At 50.7% G+C, this 20,752-nt stretch overlaps 7 protein-coding genes across 7 annotated transcripts; all 7 read left to right on the top strand.

Annotated features, from left to right (window-relative positions):
• Positions 1-2,348: 2,348 nt before the first annotated feature.
• On the top strand, positions 2,349-6,181 carry BROUX77_003634 (uncharacterized protein; the record flags this gene model as incomplete). Its single annotated transcript, XM_073748307.1, has 2 exons — positions 2,349-4,995; positions 5,052-6,181. The coding sequence occupies 2 exons, from the start codon at positions 2,349-2,351 to the stop codon at positions 6,179-6,181; spliced, it is 3,777 nt and encodes a 1,258-aa protein (XP_073606059.1).
• An 871-nt stretch (positions 6,182-7,052) lies between these two features.
• On the top strand, positions 7,053-7,543 carry BROUX77_003633 (uncharacterized protein; the record flags this gene model as incomplete). Its single annotated transcript, XM_073748306.1, has 3 exons — positions 7,053-7,080; positions 7,139-7,378; positions 7,452-7,543. The coding sequence occupies 3 exons, from the start codon at positions 7,053-7,055 to the stop codon at positions 7,541-7,543; spliced, it is 360 nt and encodes a 119-aa protein (XP_073606058.1).
• Positions 7,544-8,741: 1,198 nt separating this feature from the next.
• Positions 8,742-9,367, top strand: BROUX77_003632 (uncharacterized protein; the record flags this gene model as incomplete). Its single annotated transcript, XM_073748305.1, has 4 exons — positions 8,742-8,802; positions 8,854-9,052; positions 9,112-9,236; positions 9,291-9,367. 4 exons carry the CDS (start codon positions 8,742-8,744, stop codon positions 9,365-9,367), a joined length of 462 nt encoding a protein of 153 aa, XP_073606057.1.
• A 374-nt stretch (positions 9,368-9,741) lies between these two features.
• BROUX77_003631 (uncharacterized protein) lies at positions 9,742-10,770 on the top strand (the record flags this gene model as incomplete). Its single annotated transcript, XM_073748304.1, has 1 exon — positions 9,742-10,770. One exon carries the CDS (start codon positions 9,742-9,744, stop codon positions 10,768-10,770), a length of 1,029 nt encoding a protein of 342 aa, XP_073606056.1.
• A 716-nt stretch (positions 10,771-11,486) lies between these two features.
• On the top strand, positions 11,487-14,018 carry BROUX77_003630 (uncharacterized protein; the record flags this gene model as incomplete). Its single annotated transcript, XM_073748303.1, has 1 exon — positions 11,487-14,018. The coding sequence occupies one exon, from the start codon at positions 11,487-11,489 to the stop codon at positions 14,016-14,018; it is 2,532 nt and encodes an 843-aa protein (XP_073606055.1).
• A 986-nt stretch (positions 14,019-15,004) lies between these two features.
• Positions 15,005-16,538, top strand: BROUX77_003629 (uncharacterized protein; the record flags this gene model as incomplete). Its single annotated transcript, XM_073748302.1, has 2 exons — positions 15,005-15,416; positions 15,511-16,538. 2 exons carry the CDS (start codon positions 15,005-15,007, stop codon positions 16,536-16,538), a joined length of 1,440 nt encoding a protein of 479 aa, XP_073606054.1.
• Positions 16,539-17,203: 665 nt separating this feature from the next.
• BROUX77_003628 (uncharacterized protein) lies at positions 17,204-20,384 on the top strand (the record flags this gene model as incomplete). Its single annotated transcript, XM_073748301.1, has 8 exons — positions 17,204-17,914; positions 17,966-18,287; positions 18,349-18,659; positions 18,721-18,808; positions 18,874-19,274; positions 19,336-19,607; positions 19,671-19,819; positions 19,885-20,384. 8 exons carry the CDS (start codon positions 17,204-17,206, stop codon positions 20,382-20,384), a joined length of 2,754 nt encoding a protein of 917 aa, XP_073606053.1.
• Between the last annotated feature and the right edge of the window lie 368 nt (positions 20,385-20,752).

Here is a 20,752-nt window from a genome sequence, read left to right as displayed (position 1 = left end):
ATTTGATGGAGGCATTTAATAATCCGTAGGCCACCCACCCCATCATGGACAGATGCTTCTGCTTGTATAGCGCCGTTCATGCCGCATAACACTTTGGTTCCCAGGCTGAGATCTGAAGGCTCATGTGCGTCTTGGCCAGATGTGAATCAACTGTAGTTTTGCATGAGTAGCAAAGTCGAGGCAGTTAGGGAATAAAGCAAAAAGTCTGCAGGCAAAGATGCCGTGCAAGGGGCTACTTGAGGATCTGACGACTCACTAACCTCACTCAGCCCCAAGAACTCGAACTCGAACTCGAACTGTATGTATATACTCTCGGCTTTGACGGTTGTAGATGGTCAGTGGCTATGGTGAGCAAAGTACGTTCCTTTTGTATGTTTGATGGTGCCTAGTTTTTTTTTTTTTTTTTTTTTTATTCATTACTCGCATGGAACCTGACAGGGTTATGGCGAGGTGTATATTAATACTATACACGAATCAAGGTTTAACGGAATCTCAAACAAGCTAGCTACTACACATAATATACTCCAATCCCCTGGCAGGGAGGCAGTTACATCTAAGATCCCACAAATATAATCCCCAAGTTATGACAGAAAGGAAATACATGAATAGCTTTTGGTATGAATTTCCAACGAGCAGCACTAACCCCAAGTGCCCCAGTTAAGGTTGACTGCTCGTAGAAAATTGGCGTCACTGGTAGGAATCGAACCTACGACTTCTCGGTAGCCAACCGAAAAGCCTTGCCAGGTGCTATACCACTGCACCACAGCGACCGGTGCCTAGTTTGAGTGACCGCAGATAGGCGATCGACGTGACGGAGACTTTTGCGGGAGAAATGAGCTAATGGCTTGTGGTGTGACAGAGAGACGGCCGGTTTCCTACTATCGACAGGCGTCGTCATTGTGCTGGTTTGATGTGTTCTGAGCGGAACATGTGCTGGAGAGATTGCAGCCATTGGATGACTGATGTCATAGATGTATAACTAGCTAACTAACTAGATGTCTATAACCATGGTGGTTAGTCACCCACCCGTACTTTGGTGTTCTAGAGTTAGGTATTGAGCACGGACAGACACTTGGATAATTTGCATTTCTGTGCTTAATTCTCGTAGTGTTGAAGTATTAGTACTACTAACCACTTCTCCGCTCCAGCACCTGTTACAGTTGGAGTTCTCCTATTATCCCAGCCCGGTTGTGCCTAGGGGGCACTGTTTCATGATCCTTTTTGGGTCTAAAGAGACCTTTAGGGCTAGAGCCCGCTTCCGAAGTTGGAGGCAATTGCCATGGCCTCTCGGCACAGACTGCAGAGTTTCCATTTTTGTCCTTGTGCTTGAAGCCGGCCGTAGAACAAAGTAGGCACTGAAGCAAAAGCCAGTAGTTTCTCTACAAATAGCTAGTTGACTGGCTAGCAGATGCACCGAGAGGTACAAGTACACATGTACACACTACAAACAGTGGCAAAGAACCAAAGAACAGGAGAACAGGGGCATAGGGGCACCTGGATATAGTGCCAGGCTTGTGTTGTCTGTGTGCATGGAACAGGGAAAAAAAGCCGTCTGGCTTTGTTCAGTCAGTCAGGGGATTCCATCCAGTTCGATCAAGATCTCTGCAATTCGAGACGAAACGTCCGTGACCTGGAGAGAATTTGGTGAGCGGCCGCGACTGGGTTGTACAAGTACACGGGTACAAGTATTTACATAACTATAGAGGCAACTGTGCCGGCAAGTCTGTCCACTTCCTGCCGGGCCTGTCTATCTTCTACATACATACATACATAGTTACAACAGACAGACCACATACCTTCCCCCATCTCTGCTCCGCTCCACCCACCCTTGGCTACTCGCGGTTATTGCCCGTGTTAGCTGTGTACCGTACTTGCTCATTGCACTTGCGGCCAGCCTCCTGGGATCAGAGGCCTTGGTTTTTTTATGCTTCAGGGCTGCTTCCTTTATTCTCTTCATCAAAATTTTCTTCTGGCTTTGCACGTATCTCGCCGTATCGCCGCTCTGCCCAATTCTCTCATTAATTTCCCATTTCTTTCTGCAGAACTCGCCTCATTCTCATTCCCGTCTCTGTCCGGTCTCCTGCAGTGGTGAAAAAAATAACATCCTCATCATTCTTTGCCTCATTCTCTGATCGGGCAGCCCACATCCGCAACTGCACCCACCCATCCACACCCACACCCACAACAGATCCCACACAGCATCCATCCACTGCCTCCGTACACCCATCACACTATCGACAAGTCCCAAGCGTCGATGGCCTCATGAGTCTCTACGCCGGCCCGCCCCCCACACCAGTCAACAGTCTCCATGAATAGATGAATTGGACATTGCTATCCGCCAGCCAACCATGCAGCTACGTCTGGGCCGCTATTTGATCGCCTTGGCCGTGCTGCCTGTTGCACACACTGCAATTGTCGATGCCTCCTCGCCCTCACAACACACTCAAGATCCCCAACGCCAGTTCCACCTCGCAAACCAAGAACCCAACTCTAACTCCCACTCCAACGCAAACACCGATGGTGATACAAACTCGCCCAACTCTGCTTCTGCCGCTGCTGCCGGCTATGTGCCCCAATACAAGAGAGACGCCGGGCAAATAATCTCAAGCATCCCCCAAGCTTCCATCTCGACCCCCAAAACACGCCATCGTCGAGATCCCACCTCTAACAAGAAGCTCTCTACCAAAGACCCCCGAAACAAAAACACTGATTATATAACTTCCGACGATGCGAGCGCCCTCGCTACTTTGGCTCCGGCTATAGCCGTTCGAGCACCAACCCCCCGCCTCCGATCCAGCCCCACTTCCGGGTCTGGCGTCGCTTCGCAGCATCTTGCGCGGAGTCTGGGTGATTGGGAAGCTGAGGATTTTGTCCTTCTGGCGACCGTCGATGGAGACTTGTATGCCGCAGATCGCAAAACAGGCCAGGAACGCTGGCGTCTGGAGGTCGAGCTACCCATGGTTGAGACTATTCACTACCGGGCCAACACCTCCACAGCCAACGAAGACTTCAATCCCGTGGACCACTATATTTGGGCCATCGAGCCTAGCCAGGATGGAAACCTATACTTGTGGGCTCCCGGAGAGACTTCGCTCTCGGGTGCCTCTATCGTCCAGACTGGCTTGACCATGAAAAAGTTGGTTGAAGAACTTGCCCCTTATGCAGATGCTGAACAGGCTGTCATTTATGTCGGAAGCAAAACGACCACCCTCATAACTCTTGACGCTGCCACTGGACGTGTTCTAAAGTGGTTCGGCGAGAGTGGTACGCATGTCAACGAACCTGAAACTTGCCTCAGGCCTTCTGTCCCTTTCGATCGAGAAGAATGTGGTTCTACCGGAACCATTCGACTCGGCCGAACTGAATATACTGTCGCCATTCAGCGTGAAGATGGAAAACCCGTCTCTATGCTCAAGTACCGCGAATGGGGTCCCAACAACTTTGATCAAGATCTACTTCAACAGTACCACGCTTCGCAAACTTCATTTGACAACAAGTATATCACGTCCCGTCATGATGGCAAGGTTTATGGTCTTGATTATGGCTTCGATGAAGCTACCTTCCATGACCCTAACACCGAACCGGGCTCGACCGTTTTTGCTCACAAGCTTCCGTCTCCAGTAGCTCGTGTCTTTGACCTCTGTCGCCCACGCGATATTTCTGTTGAAACGAACCCAGAACTTGTTGTTCTCCCCCAGCCTGTCCCACCCGCCAAAAATCTTAGAGAGGAGACTGCTCGCTCTACTAGTATTTTCCTTAACAAAACTCGTGAAGGGAGCTGGTTTGCTTTGTCTGGGATCTCCTATCCCATGATAACCAATGCTCCTGTTGCTCTGATGGCCATGGACGGCTTGATTGAAATGCCGAAAACCCTCGAGTTCGATGCCCTCTGCAAAGCACTGGTCGGTACACATAGTCTGGGACTCGTTAGCAACGGCTCTAAGTCAAAGCATCACGTGCATCTGATTGAATCTGGTGACCCACCCCAGTCAAAGGTTGAGAACGAATATGACTACATCGACTATGTTCCTCCCGCCGATATTGTCATCAAAGATCCGCCAACTTTTGTCGAGCGTGTCAAGAGCTTGCCCCAGACGGCCGCTCGATTAGTTGCCCTTAGCATCATAGATCTTGTCTCGAACCCTGCTTTGTTTTGTCTACTCATTTTCGCCCTCTTCTACTATCAAGATGATGTTAGACGCTGGATTCGCCAACGTGTCAAACATGGATGGCTTCAAGATGCAGGTTCCAGTCGCAAGCGCATTCGCAGATTCCTGACACCCATGGAAGAGCAGGAGAATCCCATGGAATCCTTGAGCCAAGAAGAGGACTCTGCAGCTCCAGCTGAAGGGTCCATGACTGACAGAATATCCAAAGAAATCTCTCAAGCAGATGCCAACAAAGTCATGCATAAGATCAAAAACTTAGTACCCAACGTTAGTAAACCCGACGCTTTTGATGGGCCTGAAAAGAATGAACAAAAGGACGACGGGTTGCCAACTGTTGAGCCCACAGGAGCTTCTTCAAACCTTTCCGATAACGTTACACCTTCTACCGATTCTCTAACCACACCGCTTCCTAAGAAGAAAGCCCACCGTGGCCGCCGCGGCGGAGTCAAGCACAAGAAGAAGAAGAAGGATTCGTCTCCAACTCGCGAAGAAGAGGACACGTCCAAAGCAGTTGACCAAAATACCAAGTCGGTTGATGATGCTGTCCAAGGAGTTCTCAAAATCACCCAACAACGCGAGACTCAAGTTGAACCTGATGTGCATTCTATCATGGAAGACCCTGAAAACTTGAACAGCCCCCGCCTTCGCATGGGCCAGCTTGAAGTGGACATGAACAACCAACTTGGTACAGGCAGCAACGGCACTCTTGTCTTTGCCGGACGTTTTGACGGCCGTGATGTCGCCGTGAAGCGCATGCTTATTCAGTTTTATGATATTGCTTCTCAAGAAACGCGTCTTTTACGCGAGAGTGATGACCACCCCAATGGTAAGAGGCGCCTCTGGCCTTTCCGTTTTTAGATTTGATCTAACGTTTGGAAATAGTTATCCGTTACCACTCCCAACAAGTTCGAGATGGCTTTCTCTACATTGCCCTCGAACGTTGTGCTGCTTCGTTATCGGATGTTGTCGAAAAACCTCACATGTTCCGCCAGCTCGCTGATGCGGGTCGACAGGACATTCCGAATGTTTTGTATCAGATCACGAACGGCATAAAGCACCTACACTCACTGCGCATTGTCCATCGCGATCTTAAGCCCCAGAACATTCTGGTGAACATGGGTAATGATGGCAAACCCCGACTTCTTGTTTCTGATTTTGGTCTTTGTAAAAAGCTAGAAGGAGGGCAGTCCTCATTTGGAGCAACTACAGGTCGTGCCGCGGGAACGTCTGGATGGAGAGCTCCTGAACTACTCTTGGATGATGATGCCCGTGACATTATGGAATCTAGTATCCACAGCGGGTCTGGTAGTGTTTTGGTTGGTGATGGGCTCACCCCTCGCCGGGCTACCCGTTCCATTGACATCTTCAGCTTGGGCTTGGTCTTTTATTATGTGCTTACTAATGGTGCACATCCATTCGATTGTGGTGATAGATACATGCGCGAGGTCAATATTCGCAAGGGCCAGTACAATCTCGACCACCTCGAAGTTCTTGGGGAATTCCGTTACGAAGCCGAGGACCTAATCAAGGCCATGTTGAACGCTGATCCCAAGCAACGCCCTCCGGCACACGAAGTCTTGGCCCATCCGTTTTTCTGGTCTCCTAGAAAGCGCTTGGCTTTCCTAGCTGATGTCAGTGATCACTTTGAAAAAGAGCCACGTGATCCGCCTTCAGAAGCGCTTCAGGAACTTGAACGCCACGCGTCCAACATCACCAAAGGAGACTTCCTCCGGGCTTTGCCTCGAGAATTTACGGAATCCTTGGGTAAGCAACGCAAGTACACGGGCACTCGGCTTCTTGATCTCCTGCGTGCACTGCGCAATAAAAAGAATCACTATGAAGATATGAGCGATTCATTGAAGCGCACGGTTGGCTCGCTCCCAGATGGATACCTGTCGTTTTGGACAGTTAAATTTCCCATGTTGCTTCTTGTTTGTTGGGATGTTGTATACTGCCTTGGGTGGGATAACACGGACCGGTTCCGGGAGTATTTTGAACCTGGTCCTGCTTGATTGAGTGTCTATATTTGTATTAGCTTAGTGTTATAGAAAAAGATGTGTCTGTATGGATTCGTTGCATAACCAAGCTTCTATTTCGACTAAGTGAAATTGCCCTGTAAATGCATATATTGTTCTAGCACCAAATATATGCTTTTCTTCAATCGGGGAACCTGGTATCTTGTGATGGGCTAACTAGTTACTTTATGGGACTGCAAACATGCTTCCGCGGATTAGTTACTTCTCACTTTTCCTGTATGGACCAACAAACGGAACCGTCCAGAATCATCGGATACTTAAGATGAGGCTAATGTCGTTCCCGTTTGAGCGCAGGAAAAAGTCACCCACTGTGTTGATTGGTTCTGGGTGGTGTCTGCGTTGCTCTTGAAGGGCTAGACTTGACTTTTGTGTCTGTAATAGCTACTACGCACTTCCATGGGCCATTGGCGTTGTCTAAAGCTTTGCTGCAGAATTCATGTGCGGTACCTGCAAATGAAGTACCCACACAGCAACGAATCCAATACCGGACTTGTTTCTTGGAAAGCTATGAGTATGGGGACTCAGCCTAAGAGGCAGATAATTTAGCAAAAAAGAAAAGAAGAAAAACGGGGGTTCCACGTGCGGGTTGTTGGGTAGCCTGCGGAATCGTTTGCCAGCTCTGCATGAGTCAAAGTAGACGTTATTACATGAAAATAGGCGACCACGCAAACATGTATGGATAAGAACGTGGGACAACAACCAGCTTTGCCTTGTGTGTGGAATATAAATTAACAGCCGTGCCTCTATCGAAAGCTTTCTTTTCCTTTGAAGTTTCTTCTCCACCACCAACATCATTGAAAAGATTCATCCTCTTCCCGCGAAGCATACCGTACCCATCTTTGCCATAATGGAAAACGGGCAGCAGATTGTCTTCGGTAAGTCATCTCGAGACTAAATCTCTTCTTCTCTTGCTAACAAGCTTGTTTTCTATAGTCTACTGGGCGCCGGGTGGACAGTATACTACTGAGCCCCAGCCAATGACTGCCAGTGATGCTGCTTTCGAGAGGCATTGGCAGTATCGATACGTGCGGCGCTACGATCGGTACACCCCAGACAGTGATGTCGAGAGCTTGGCGAGCTCATCAGATTACAGCAGTCTGTCATCACAATGCTCAGAATATACAGCTGCTACTAGCGTCATGACAGACGAAGAAGACCTAAGCTACGAATTCGGTAAGTTCACTTTGCTTCACAGGTGCACCTTTACATATTAATGTTCTGGGACATGGACTAATTGATGGTTCAGCATATGTTACACCAGAGGAGTCATTCATGTATACTTCCGACTCTGAAAGTGATAGCGATGACGATGACGATGACCTGGCGGGTCTCTACTAGCTCTGTAGAGTCTGGGGTGTTTCGGGGACCGTATGTCCCGCAACGTATATAACTTCATCTCATATTTGGGATGATGAAATCAGTTTGTACATATGCATAGAACAACTGCTATGAACCTTGCGTATAGATGCCTGTTATGACAGATAAAGCTTTAGTCTTAAAATCACGAGTTCACCCATTACATGATAGACATGGCCTTCTCCAGCCCCGCCCTACTCTGCCCAAAGATTGAAGACACTACCAAACAAAGAAACGAGGCAAATGTGTTGTTGCTTGTACCTACCAAAAGTGGATATTCCAGAGTGGCACACAATAGTATTTATTGTATACAGATAGTTACGGACCCAAAGATAAGACCGTACTTCCAAAGACCCAGAGCGTCAATAATAGACAGGTTAGACCTATTAGCTTAGCCATGTGGTGTTTTTTTTTCGCCAGTTAGTTTCTCTTTGGGAGATTGTTTTGGCCCTTGTAGTTGGTTCGAACCAGGCTGTCCACCGACTAAAACCAAACAAATACAGGTACCAAGCCTGGAAACTAATTGGCCCACAGCCTTTTCCCTTTTACGTGATGCCAGGTACTGTTATTCCATTGTGTCGTCGAAAGTGGGTCCTCCAGTTAGTAGCCTGTTTTGATGTTGAAATGTTGTACAACTCGAAGCCTTCCGTGTGGAAATTCAGGATCCGTGTTAGGTCACGTGAGTCCAGCCTGGCTCTGAATACTGGTTCTCATATTCCGGACGGGTTTGTAGTCCATGACGTAGTCGTGCCTTTTTCTTTCAAGTTTGGTGGAAGAGGCATGGAGTACTGGAGGGAGAACATAGAATGTTGTGTTGAGTGTAATATGTATGCCCCATGATATTGGCCCGACGACAAGACCCTTCTCACGTGAAGATAGATTTGTAGATGGCTTCACTAGAAGACAAGAGATAAATTAAATCATAGTTGGAGGTTTCAAACGTACTATCTAAAAGCTGTTCTCGCTCATGACAAATCAGTGGTTGCTCCGGCAGGTCCCAACCTGGGTTCTGGTGCGGTTCTGGTTGCCGACCTGACTCGTGAACTATAGTTTGTATTTCTGGAGAATGGTCGACTACAAAAAGCTACTGATACCAATTCACCTTGACCGTGACTTCTTTCATTTGCTATTCGCGACTCTAAGCTGACATCTCTGCGAGCCCGGCACGTTGAACATCACCATGAAGCTTTCGAATACTCTCATGTGGCTTGCGCCTAGCACCGTCCCTGCTCTGGGCTTGCGTAAGCATTGGTTTCTCCCATTGTCGGCCCCGATATGCTAACAAATACTAGGCCGCCCCATGTTGGACCGAGGCGACGTAGCTGCGATGTCTTCTTACTACCCGTGCCACAGCTACTATCTTGATAGCAACAACGCAAATATGCTGTGGTCGTCCTGCCCGGACATTGACCAAGACGAGGAACTCTCTAGTCTTGATCTCAACCGGTGCCTTATCAATGACAAGGGCACTTTGAAATATGTCGATGGCGGGTAAGTCTGATATCAGGGTGAGATGGGCTTTGGGAGACGTAGTCTAATGTGTTTTATAGAGGCGATGCCATGAAGACTTGCTCGGAGTGCAGTCTATCAGACGCAGAAGGGTACTACCCTCGCATCAAGTGCCGGTGCCGAACAGGCCACGGCGACAAAACCAAGAAGACTACACTTGATCTGAGTAAGCTTCCAGGCCAGCACTTTGTATGAGCAGGCAGCTAACAGATGGGTGTAGTGGAACAGCTTTACAACTCGAATGGTTATCTGGCGTGCTTCTGGGCTATTGGCGATCGCCAGGGGGACAAGAAATAGGCCTGTATCGTGGGATGTGGGACAATAAGCCCAGCCCAATCGTCAGAGTCTTGATAGAGCAAGAAATGCTTAGCTAAATGCAGGTTTTTTGTCTGAATGCGGCTTCGTAACCACGGGTGCAATTTTTCATCACAGGGTCTGAAATGTGGTGCAGAAAGCTGCGTCATGGCGTAACTTTGTACAGTGCGCTGAAACATGGACGATTTCGTCCTGTAATTTTTTAGGACAGAGGCAAGGCCTTCCAAACTGGCGCATGCACGTTGGGCAAAAGCTTGGCAGGCTGTAGAGAGCTTCTATCAGAAAATCCAGCGACAGCATTTCCTGTGCTCCATTTACACGCCTTTCAAGACCAGCCAGCGAGCCCGTTTTCCACCATGAAGCTCGTCCTCTTCAGCTCCAAGACCTACGACAAGACTTACTTTGAGGCAGCGCTCTCTGCCGAAAAGGAAAACGAGCTTGCCAGCGTGACGGTCGACTACTTTGAGACGTCGCTGGGGCCAAGCACCGTCTCTCTTGCCTTTGACGCCGATGCCATCTGTGTCTTTGTCAACGACATTGTCAATGCCGAGGTGCTCCGAGAGCTCTACGGCTACGGCGTGCGCGCCATTCTGCTGCGCTGTGCTGGCCACAACAACGTGGACCTCGAGGCGGCGTCGCGGCTGGGCATCTTTGTGGCGCACGTGCCGAGCTACTCGCCCGAAGCCGTGGCCGAGTTCGCCGTGGCGCTGATCCAGACGCTGAACCGCAACACGCACCGTGCCTACAACCGCGTGCGCGAGGGCAACTTTTCGCTCGGCGGCCTGATGGGCAAGACTCTGCACGGCAAGACGGTCGGCGTCGTCGGCATCGGCCGCATCGGCCTGGCCTTTGCCCGCATCATGCACGGCTTTGGCTGCCGCATGGTAGCCTTTGACCCAACACAGAACCCGGCGTTTCTCCGCTATGGCACGTATCTGCCGCTCAACAGGCTGCTGGCTCAGTCGGATATCGTGAGTCTGCACTGTCCGCTGGGCGCGGCGACCAAGCACATCATCAACGACCAGTCGCTCGCCATCATGAAGGAGGGCGCAATGCTGGTCAACACATCGCGGGGCGGGCTGATTCACACAAAGGCTGTCATCGCGGCTCTGAAGCGCGGCCATCTTGGCGGCCTGGCGCTGGATGTATACGAGGGCGAGGGCTCCTTGTTCTACAACGACCACTCGGACCGCGTGATTGATGACGATGATCTCATGCGCCTGACAACCTTTCACAATGTGCTGATAAGCGGCCACCAGGCCTTCTTTACAGAAGAGGCCATGGAGGAGATTGCAGAGTGCACTTTCCGGAATCTCGTAGACTTTATGCATGGCAGGCCGTGCCAGAAAGGGCTCACGCAGCCGGTCGCAGCCCAAGAGGCATGATGATAGAGCATATTAGGGTTAGAGATACAGGGTTATACATAGGTTGCCTCAAGCACAATACGCGCAGTAGTGAAGCGATGGAATGTGAACGCCTTGCACTATCATAGGCACCCGAATTAGACTCCACGAGTGCTTGTAGTCGTCACATGTCAAAGGATCACGGGTTGACGCCATCACAGAGGCTTAGTCGGGACGGGACAACTCAACTAGCACAAGAGCCCCCCGGAACAAAGCTCAAAGCGTAGAAACAGGCTCCTCTGCCGCCTCTAGATCCTCCGTCAATGGCACAACTAACGTCGTGTGCGGGCTTGGGTTTCTTTAGGCTGCCGCAATCATGCTTTTTCTGTCTTTGATAACGCCCGATCCTTGGCCCAACGCTCGATGCTGCCTCTGCCTCCATCGCCGATTTTGAGGCAGCCAAACCCACAGAGTGTGCCAAGCATCCACAGAAAGAAGCTCCGCCCGCCTACTTAAGAAGCTGCGGCCCCGAAGCCTCGCTGTCATTATTTTCCCGTTTCTTTTTTCATCCCTTTGACATTTATAAACGCCGCCCCCGCGCTGTTTCTGGCAACAGTCTTTTTCTCTTTTCTACATTGTTAGTTATTCTTTTTTTAGACTTTTATCTCCTTTCCCACTGCCGCCGTATCGCATAGACCATCGATATTCTTCCCACCCAGGCTTCACTGCTGCACTTGGAAAAAGGCCCCCCCCCCATCATGACGAGGATCATCGATTCAACTCTCAACACCCAGGGCCTGGCCGACGACCAGCGCGGCCTCCTCGAGCTCATCGACAAGCTCCAGTTTGCTCAGCTCGACAATGTCAAGCTCCCCCAGATCGTCGTGGTCGGAGACCAATCGGCCGGCAAAAGCTCCGTCCTGGAGGCCCTAACTGGCACGCCGTTTCCCCGCGACTCCGGCGCCTGCACACGCTTCGCCACCGAGATCCGCATGCGCCGGTCCAAGGAATCCGCCCTCAAAGTCTCCATCATCCCCGACCGCAACCGGCCCCAGAGCGAGCAGATGCGCCTGCTGCAGTTTGGCGGCCATGTCCATGAAAACACCTCATTTGACTCCATGATGCGCGACGCCGGCGATCTCATTGCCCCGCGCGGCATTCCTGGCCGCTTTGCCGCCCGCGATATCCTCGTGGTGGAAAAGCGTGGCCCGGATATGCCTCTCCTGACCCTGGTTGATCTTCCCGGCCTGGTCAGGGTCGCTAATCGGGATCAGTCCGAGTCTGATATTCGCACAATCGAGGCTCTTTCGGACCGCTACATGAAGAGCTCGCGCACCATTATTCTTGCCGTCATCGGCGGAAACAATGACTACGTCCAAGCCCCCATTCTCAGAAAAGCCCGCCAGTTTGACCCCTCTGGCTCACGATCTATTGGTGTGCTCACCAAGCCCGACCTCACCGAGGGTATCGGCCTTGAGGACAAGTTCATTGAGCTGGTAATGAACCAAGATACCGAGAACCACTTCAAGCTGGGATGGTATGTCTTGCTGAATCCCGGTCCTCCCCAAAACGGCGAACCTTGGCCGAGTCCCTCGGAGCGCCAAATGCGCGAGGATGACTTTTTTAGCCGTGGCAAATGGAGCACTCTGCCTGAATCCATGCGCGGCGTCGGCGCTCTTCGCCAGAAACTCAGCTCCCAGTTGCAAAAGCACATTGGCCGCCACATTCCAAGCCTGCGCAAGCAGATTCAAGATGCTCTGGGCCGCTGCGACCATGAACTCAAGCAGCTTGGCGAGGGCAAGGATACCGTCGAGGAGATGAAGCTGGAGATGGGCGAGCTCTTTTCCACCTCCAACAATCTTGTCACACCAGCTATCAACGGAAACTACAAGAACCCCCCCGGCGAAAAGTTTTTCCCCCGCCAGGCAATCTCAAAGGGAACGCCTTCCCAGCGGCTTCGTGCCCGTGTGCGCGAAGAGAGCGAGCGATTTGCACGCCGGTTCCGGGATAGTGCTCGCAAGGTCAAGTTTGGTGACGCTACGGGAGCTGCAGGCGCTGACTCTACTCTGAATGGACTGGGCTCTAACTCCAAGAAGGAGTTTGCCCGCACTCATGTTGAGCCGCTCCTGGCACAGGTCCGCGGTACCGAGCTTCCTATGGACTCTAACCCACGTGCCCCCTACATTCTCTTCCAGGACTATGCCGAAAACTGGCCCACAATTTCGACCGAGTTCAAGGACAATATCGTCGTCATTTGCAACGAGTTTCTTTCAGGAATCATTGACTATGTTTGGCCTTCGCGCATGCATGCACCTCTGCGCGAGCACTATCTGGAGCCTATGATGGGTGAGCTAATTCAACAGGCGGAGAAAGAATTGGTGCGCCTGACTGAGGACATGGAGTTGGAGATCCAGCCCTTTGATCCAGAGTACGAAGAGCGCCTCAAAAAGTGGCGCCACCAGGCAACCCAGGAGGGCCAGACATACACCGAGGCCGAAGAGGTTCTAGAGAAGATGCTGATCTACTATGACTGCACCGCTCGCATTTTTATTCGCAATGTCATCACACAAGTGGCTGAGCGTTACCTCATTCTCGGTCTACTCCGCCTATTCAACCCCGTCAAAATCCTCCAAATGACCAACACTGTCGTCGAGGCCATTGCTGCCGAGAACAAGCAGACGCGCGACCGCCGCGTCACGCTTAAGAAACAGAAGCAGGCTATCGAGGAGGCCAAGGCACTCTGCGCCAACCTAGCGATGCGTAGTGACCTGCGCGCGGCCTATGAAGATGATTATGGCGAGGATTCTGCCGATGATAGCGCCATCCGCCGACGCCCAGCAGCCGTCGCAGCGCCAAGCCCGCCCCCCGCGCGTAGCGACGAGGACATTATCGCAACCAACCAGCGCCGGCTTCGCGAAATGGAGGCGACAAAGAACATTGCCATCCAGCAGCAGCAGAAGCTTGCCATGGAGCAGCAGGCCGCAGCACAAAGAGCGCAGCAGCAGCAGGCTGCCACGCCCCAGCGCTCGTCGCATCGTGACAGCGCCGCTTACTACTACAACGAGGCCGATGTTGATCCCAATGTCCCCGTGAGCCGGAGCAAGAGTCGTGCTGACCCGAGCGTCGGTGGGGACCGGGACTACTACAAGCGGGCGTCTGGATTGCCCGATGGCCCAGACCTTCCTTCTGCTTCCCCGCCGGCTCCGCCGCCCCGGCCGCCCTACCATCCAGACAATGAAGCAAGCTCGGCGCCAAGACGGGAGCCGCGGCCGTATGGATCCAAGAGATAGCAGGTGGTAGGAGAGTGGGGAGCTGTTGTATAATTGGTGCGAATCATGGCAGATATATAGACTAGTAAACATTATTTGCTTGTATTCATTGGTTGTGCTTCTATGTGTGTGTATGTATGGGTGAGGATTGTGGTCACAGTATTGGGTCTATACGTAACCCTAACAACATGATCAGCACGTGGCAATCAAACGCGAAAAATCAAAAAAAAAAAAAAAAAAAAAAACTATCCTCTCGCCTCTTGTTTTGCACCGGGTTGCCTGCAAATCCACACGTCGCAAGCCACCGTGTTCCATGTCCCATCACATTGCTATTGTGTGCCGCCGAACAATACCGTCAAGTCAGCCTGACTGACTGAGAGATTGACTGTAAAGCTTCCCTCTTGTGCGACGGCTCTGGAGCTTCAAAAAGAAGCCCTGGGCAGTGTGGACTTGAATGCGAGGCTCTTTACGCGTGGGCTCGGTTTCTGCACGCCTGGCACGACGACACGCTACGCCATATTTTCGACACTGCCACGCCACTCTGGACTCTTGATTTGCACGTCATCTCGTCTCTGCCATCTGGATCAAGCCGGTGGGTACATGACTTGACGATCACTACACGCTTTCCCCGAAGGTGATTTTCTTGTCTTTTTTTTGTTGGTGAGACGGAACTTTCCACTGCTCTTTTATTTTATTTTATTTTATTTTTGCCCTGGGAATCTGCCCAGAAACACCACTTTATATCTATGCTCCGATCAGCGCGTTTGCCAGAAAGCCCCGAATTCATCAACATTACTACTGATTTCTTGCCAAACACGTCACGTCGCTAAACTTTGGCGCATTCTCCACCGCAGCGCATCGCGTCTTCTTTGATCGCCACCTCTCAACATTCCAGCCCTCGGAACCCCCTCCGAAAAAAAGAAACACCCCTCCCCCGACAACCGTTTCCTTTGCGACCAACGCTGTCCGTCCCTTATGTAATCCAGCGCCTGCGACTCTCCTCCACCATGTTCGGCATCCTAGAGTCGATCAATGCACCGCTGACGGGCATATACAAGTCGTATGAGGAACTCTTCAGCGAGTTGAGCGCGCGCATGCAGAGCGAGGGCTACAAGGTTGTCAAGGCGCGCTCGCACCGCGGCAAGATTGGCGGCGCTGATGTGCCCGGGAACGAAATGGTCCGATGCGATCTGGTCTGCGACCGCGGCGGCCGCCCGTACAAGTGCCTGGCGACTAAACACCGGACAAGCACCAAGAAGACCGACTGTCCGTGGAAGGCCAAGGCCGTCAACCGCAAAATGATGGGCGGCTGGGTGCTGACGGTGATTTGTGATCAGCACAATCACGAGCCCGGAACACCGGAACCCCCAACTCCGGGCGCAAGTGAGCCAGACGCAGCTGGGGAACTTGTCGCTGACGGTGTGTGCCTAGCCCGATTCTCTCCCCCGCTTTATCCCACCACTCTTTATCTTGCATGTCGTTGTTGCTGACTCATCTCCCGCCGACTCTCTAGCTGCTGCTGCAAGTGGCATCGCCGATCAATCAGACATCATCGCCCTGCCGCCTAGCGCTACCCTCTCGAATACGGTGGCCTCACTGCCGCCCCCAAATGTCGCCTCCACCGGAACTGGATCCAGCTCGGATCTCGTCACCTTGGCCGGACCAGTCTCCACGGCCGGTGCTCCCGACGTCGAAACAAATGCCGCTCTTGCTGTCGCCGGCGTATCACAGGCTGTTCTTAAGCTGTCGGGAGACACCTTTCATCAATTCAAGAACGAGTTCCGTAAGCTTGGCAAGCCGGATCGCCTAAACGCGCTTGCCCAGCTCCAGTTGCGCATCGCTGCCATCTACGCCGTCGAAAATGAAGACTCACAGCGCTATTTACGCCAGGAGCAACAGGAACGCCGGCATCGCCAAAGCGACGAGAGCAGAAACCAACCCAGCAGGCTCAGCGCCGAGAAACCGTCTACCGGAACGCAGGTCGTTCCTTTGAGCGCCAGTGTCGGCGGAACGTCAACAGGCGGGCCAAGCTCGGTCATGGGGAATGCCGCTGCATCACAGGCACAATCTGCACAACAAGCACAGCTGCAACAGCAAGCCCAGGTCCAAGCCCAGCAGCAGCAGCAACAACAACAACTCTTCAGACAATCACAGGCTCACGCCCAAGCCCAAGCCCAAGCCCAAGCCCAAGCCCAAGCCCAAGCCCAGGCCCAAGCCCAGGCCCAGGCACAGGCCCAAGTTCAGGCTGCCCAGGTTGCACAAGCCCAAGCCCAGGCTCAGGCCCAGGCTCAAGCCCAAGCCCAAGCCCAGGCCCAAGTCCAAGCTCAAGTTCAGGCTGCCCAGGCTCATGCCCAAGCCCAACAACCGGGAATCCATCTACCCCCGGACTTCCTCCAACACCAGTTCCAACTGCAGGTGCCACAAGCTGCGGTGCCCACGCCGGTACCACCGCCAGCGCCGTCATCACGAAACAACTTCCGGCATTACACTGGTCCGTCGCGTAGGCCTAGAGGAAACCGCACGGCCGGTCCTGGCCAGTAGTATTCCAGTCTCTCATGTCCATACCATTGTTTTCTTTGCCTTTTTCCTTTTCTTTTTACAAAAGCATAACCGGAGATTGTGACCTCGCGGTCGGGATGAAGTAGCTTTTTTTTTTTTTCGTATTTCCCTTTTCATATCGGTCTCTTTTCTTTTCCGGTCTAGTTATGTACGGTTGGGTTTCTTGGATAGTTTGTATGGGTGCGGACAGGCTTTAAAATGGCATTTGGGCTCTTCATTGTTTTGTATCTTATTTTCTTTCTTCTTTCGTTTCATTTCTTCGAGTAACGGCTTTGGTCTAGGAGCCTCGGGATACTTTGTGGTGGCGTTTGAATCATTCTCTTGTACCATGTGGCCTTCCTTTATTCTCTCATTGTGTTGCGGTTGTTGGTGATTATTGACCATGACCCCCCAAGGTTGCAGTCCATTTTTGTCTCCAAGTCTAGACACCAGTTTCTCTGCTCTCAACTATAATCAAAAACGTCGTCGGCCGTCGTCCTTTTCTCTTCCATCATCTTCCGTATTACAAGCGTGTAGGAGGTAGTTGCCTCTGTGGGAACTGTGTGCCCAAGATGTGAAAATTTTATGAATTACTTCTCCTGAGATCCTTCTTCTCAGCGCTCCTACAACGTGCCTGGAAGGTTGCTTGGTATTAAGCCCGATCCTCAATGGAGCGTTATAGCCTTCCGTCGTCACGGCCGCCCACGGCTCAGAGTCATCTTCACAGCTCCGTCGGTGGGTTCCGGGGCTTGGGCTCCCCGAGCGCCGAGTCGTCCATCAGTCAGATGCCGAGCTGGAATCAAAAGCGCGCCATCACACCTGGAGTAACCTCCCTTCGGCCTTCCTCCTCTGTATCCCAACATGCTCTACCCCAGTCCCAATATAGTACCGGCTCCCGTCAATCTCGGCCACCAACCAGCATGTCGTCCCGTGGCCTCAGCACGACCTCAGGTCGCAAGTCTAGAGCAAGCTCGGTTATCGGCAACGATGAGTCTGAGAATCTCATCTGTGCACTGAGCGAAGCTCGGGGAGTGGCTCCCGCTGTTGGTATCTGCTTCATCAATGTCTCGACTGGTGAGGTGTCAATGAGCCAGATTTGCGATAACCAGTTCTACGTCAAGACAATTCACAAGCTCCGAATGCATGAGCCTTCTTATATCCTTGTTTGTACAACATATTGCTTGCCAAACCACAAGTCTACATTGTATTCTCTACTAGAGGAGCATATTGTGGGCTCCAAATTGGTTTCTGGCGACAGATCAATGTGGAATGAAGCCGCAGGCCTGGAATACATCCAGACATTAGCTTTCAGAGAAGATGCTGAAGCTATCAAGGTTGCTTTACAGGGCAACTTTTATGCCATTTGCTCCTTTGCCGCAGTAAGATTAATACAGAAAGCATCATCATGTTCTCTTGCTAATATAAAACAGGCTATGAAATACTTGGAGAATGAATATTCTGTTCGCGTCACCCCCCATTCCCTCCGTATCAAGTACCAGCCATCAGAGGATACCATGATGATTGATATTTCAGCTGTCCAATCTCTAGAGCTTATTCGGAATCTTCGTGAGCCGCGGTCGAAAAACAGTCTTTACGGATTGCTGAACCACACACAGACTCCGATGGGGGCTCGGATTCTACGCAGTAATATCCTCCAGCCATCAACACTTCGAGATGCCTTCCTGATTCCCCGGTACGATGCGCTGTCTGAGCTTACTACCAACGAGGCAATGTTTAAGGATATCCGACAGGGTATGTTCATCTAAATCTTGATCTTCCTCGGAACTCTCAAGTACTCACAGGATGTCGTCAGCACTGCGAAAGTTTCTCGACATTGAAAAGATCCTGACAAAACTGGTCTTCGTAACGACAAAGGTGTCCCTGTACGAATCAGAGCAAGCTTTAAATCAAGTTCTCATGATCAAACAGTTTCTGGAGTCTGTTCCCACCATTCACATGGCATTGTCACCTGCGAAAAGCCCGTTGTTGACAAAAGTCCGTGATTTATGCCGTCCGGATATTACGCTGCCTATTATTTCTAGAATTCTTGAGTCTATCGAACCAGATGTGACATACGCCAAAGCTCCAGTTGAGTTGAGAAATCAACGCACCTTTGCTGTCAAGGTAAACCCAATTCTATTTTCAAGACACATGCGGGATGAAATATTAATACACCTTCATTTAGAGTGGCGTCAACGGTCTTCTTGATGTTGCCAGAAAGACTTTCAAAGAAGGCCAGGCAGATATTCATAGCCATTTTGAAGAGCTAAACAGTGAGTTGATTCCTCTCAAACATTTTTCTCATCACTATTGAAGTATCGGGTACTGATTATCTTAGGTGTCCTTGGTATCAACTCGCAGCTCAAGTACGATCCCGGTCGAAAGTATTGGCTGCAAATCCGAGCAGAAGAGTTTGAAAATAGACCAATGCCCGAGGGCTTGATAAATTGTGTCAAGAAACGCAAGTTCGTCCAGTGCCAGACTCTCCTTCTAGTAAAACTTAACCAAAGAGTCAAGGATTCAGAGCAGGAAGTTATCATCCAAAGCGATGCCGTCATACAGGAAATTCTTGACTTTATTCGCACACATGTTCCGCATCTCTTTAGGGTCAGTGAGTCAATCGCTCTTCTCGACATGATTGCATCCTTTGCTCAATTAGTCACGGTGAGGGACTATGTCAAGCCCGAAATCAACGGAACCCTTGCTTTGAAATCAGCCCGACACCCGCTGATGGATGTTGTAAGTATAAAGTCTTCAGGCCCCTCCATGACCCTATATTGTACAACTAACAGTATTCTAGTCTATCAGCCAATTTGTTCCGAATGACTTTTACTCCAGCGAGGACTACCACTTTCAGATTGTCACTGGGTGTAACATGAGCGGGAAAAGCACCTATATTCGATCGGTTGCTCTTTTCCAAATCATGGCTCAGATAGGATGTTTTATTCCTGCAGAGTATGCCTCATTTCCAGTTATTCACAGCATGTTTGCACGTGTATCTACAGATGATAGCATTGAAGCAAACATGTCAACCTTTTCCATTGAGATGCGAGAGATGGCCTTCATTTTGAGGTAAGTAGACATCATAATAGCTGGGTATCATGTGCCTTGATCAACATACTTACTTCGCTCTAGGAATGTCGATGAAAACAGCATGGCGATCATTGATGAGCTTGGTCGTGGCACAAGCACAAGAGACGGCTTGGCTATTGCAGTGGCCATGGCTGAATCGCTCATTAAGAGCAAAGCTAGGGTCTGGTTTACCACCCACTTTCTTGAACTCGGCAAGTCTACAATTGACGGTTGAAAATCTTCTCAAAAAACTGTGCTCTAACATCGTTGTGTATAGGAGAGGCACTTCAAGACCAGCCAGGAGTTCTCAATCTACATCTGGCAACCCATACATCAGACGAGACGGGGAGTGCCCCAAAGACGACGATGTTGTACAAAGTTGAGTCTGGCGTTGTTGACAATGAGCATTATGGTCTACGCTTAGCCAAGGCAATGGGGTTCCCACCGCGCTTTATTCAATTTGCAGAAGCGGTTTTGCAAGACTTGCAAGCACGGCGCGAAGCGTCTAAGCAAAGCGCGGAAAGAACGCAAATAATTGCTCGACGACGCTTAGTCATGAACTTGTTTGAAAGCCTCAAGCACGTGGTTAACTCGAAAATGGACAACGCTAAACTGTGGGCGTATTTGGAGCGATTGCAGGAAGAGTTCATCAACCGCATGGAAGAGCTCTCACACCACGAATGTATAGAGGTAGATGATGAGACTAGTAGTGCTATGGGGTTGTTTGTTGATAGTGCCAACGTATCGAGTGAGAGCACCAACGGCCTGGAGCAGTAGACGCAGGCAGTCTAAATGATGGAACGTTCGGTTTTATAAGACAAATATCCAAGTTTTCTGCATTCCAAAGTAGTTATATTGCACCACGAAAGTACATCCACAAATAGGTCAGCCCCACTTGTGAAGTCGGGTTGCACAAACACCCATGTTAACTCTTTATCTTATCGCCAAGTGTGCCCCACGTCAAAAAAAAAATCGAGGCAGTCTACGACAAGAACACTGGAAACACACATTGCAGCCGTAAGCTTTGAGGATTTTGTTTTTTTGATTTCTTAGAGAAGCTGTCAGTTTTTGTCGCTCTGGTTAAGTGGGACGTGTTATTTTTCTCCCGATCTTATTTATTATATACATCATTTCCGATCCAACCA

This window comes from Berkeleyomyces rouxiae (assembly GCF_048999995.1).
Source record: "Berkeleyomyces rouxiae strain 22BRR77 chromosome Unknown BrBRR77_ptg000003l, whole genome shotgun sequence".
NCBI classification, from domain to species: Eukaryota; Fungi; Ascomycota; class Sordariomycetes; order Microascales; family Ceratocystidaceae; genus Berkeleyomyces; species Berkeleyomyces rouxiae.
Note: the sequence above shows the minus strand (reverse complement) of the source record. Positions and strands in the feature narration are given on the sequence as shown.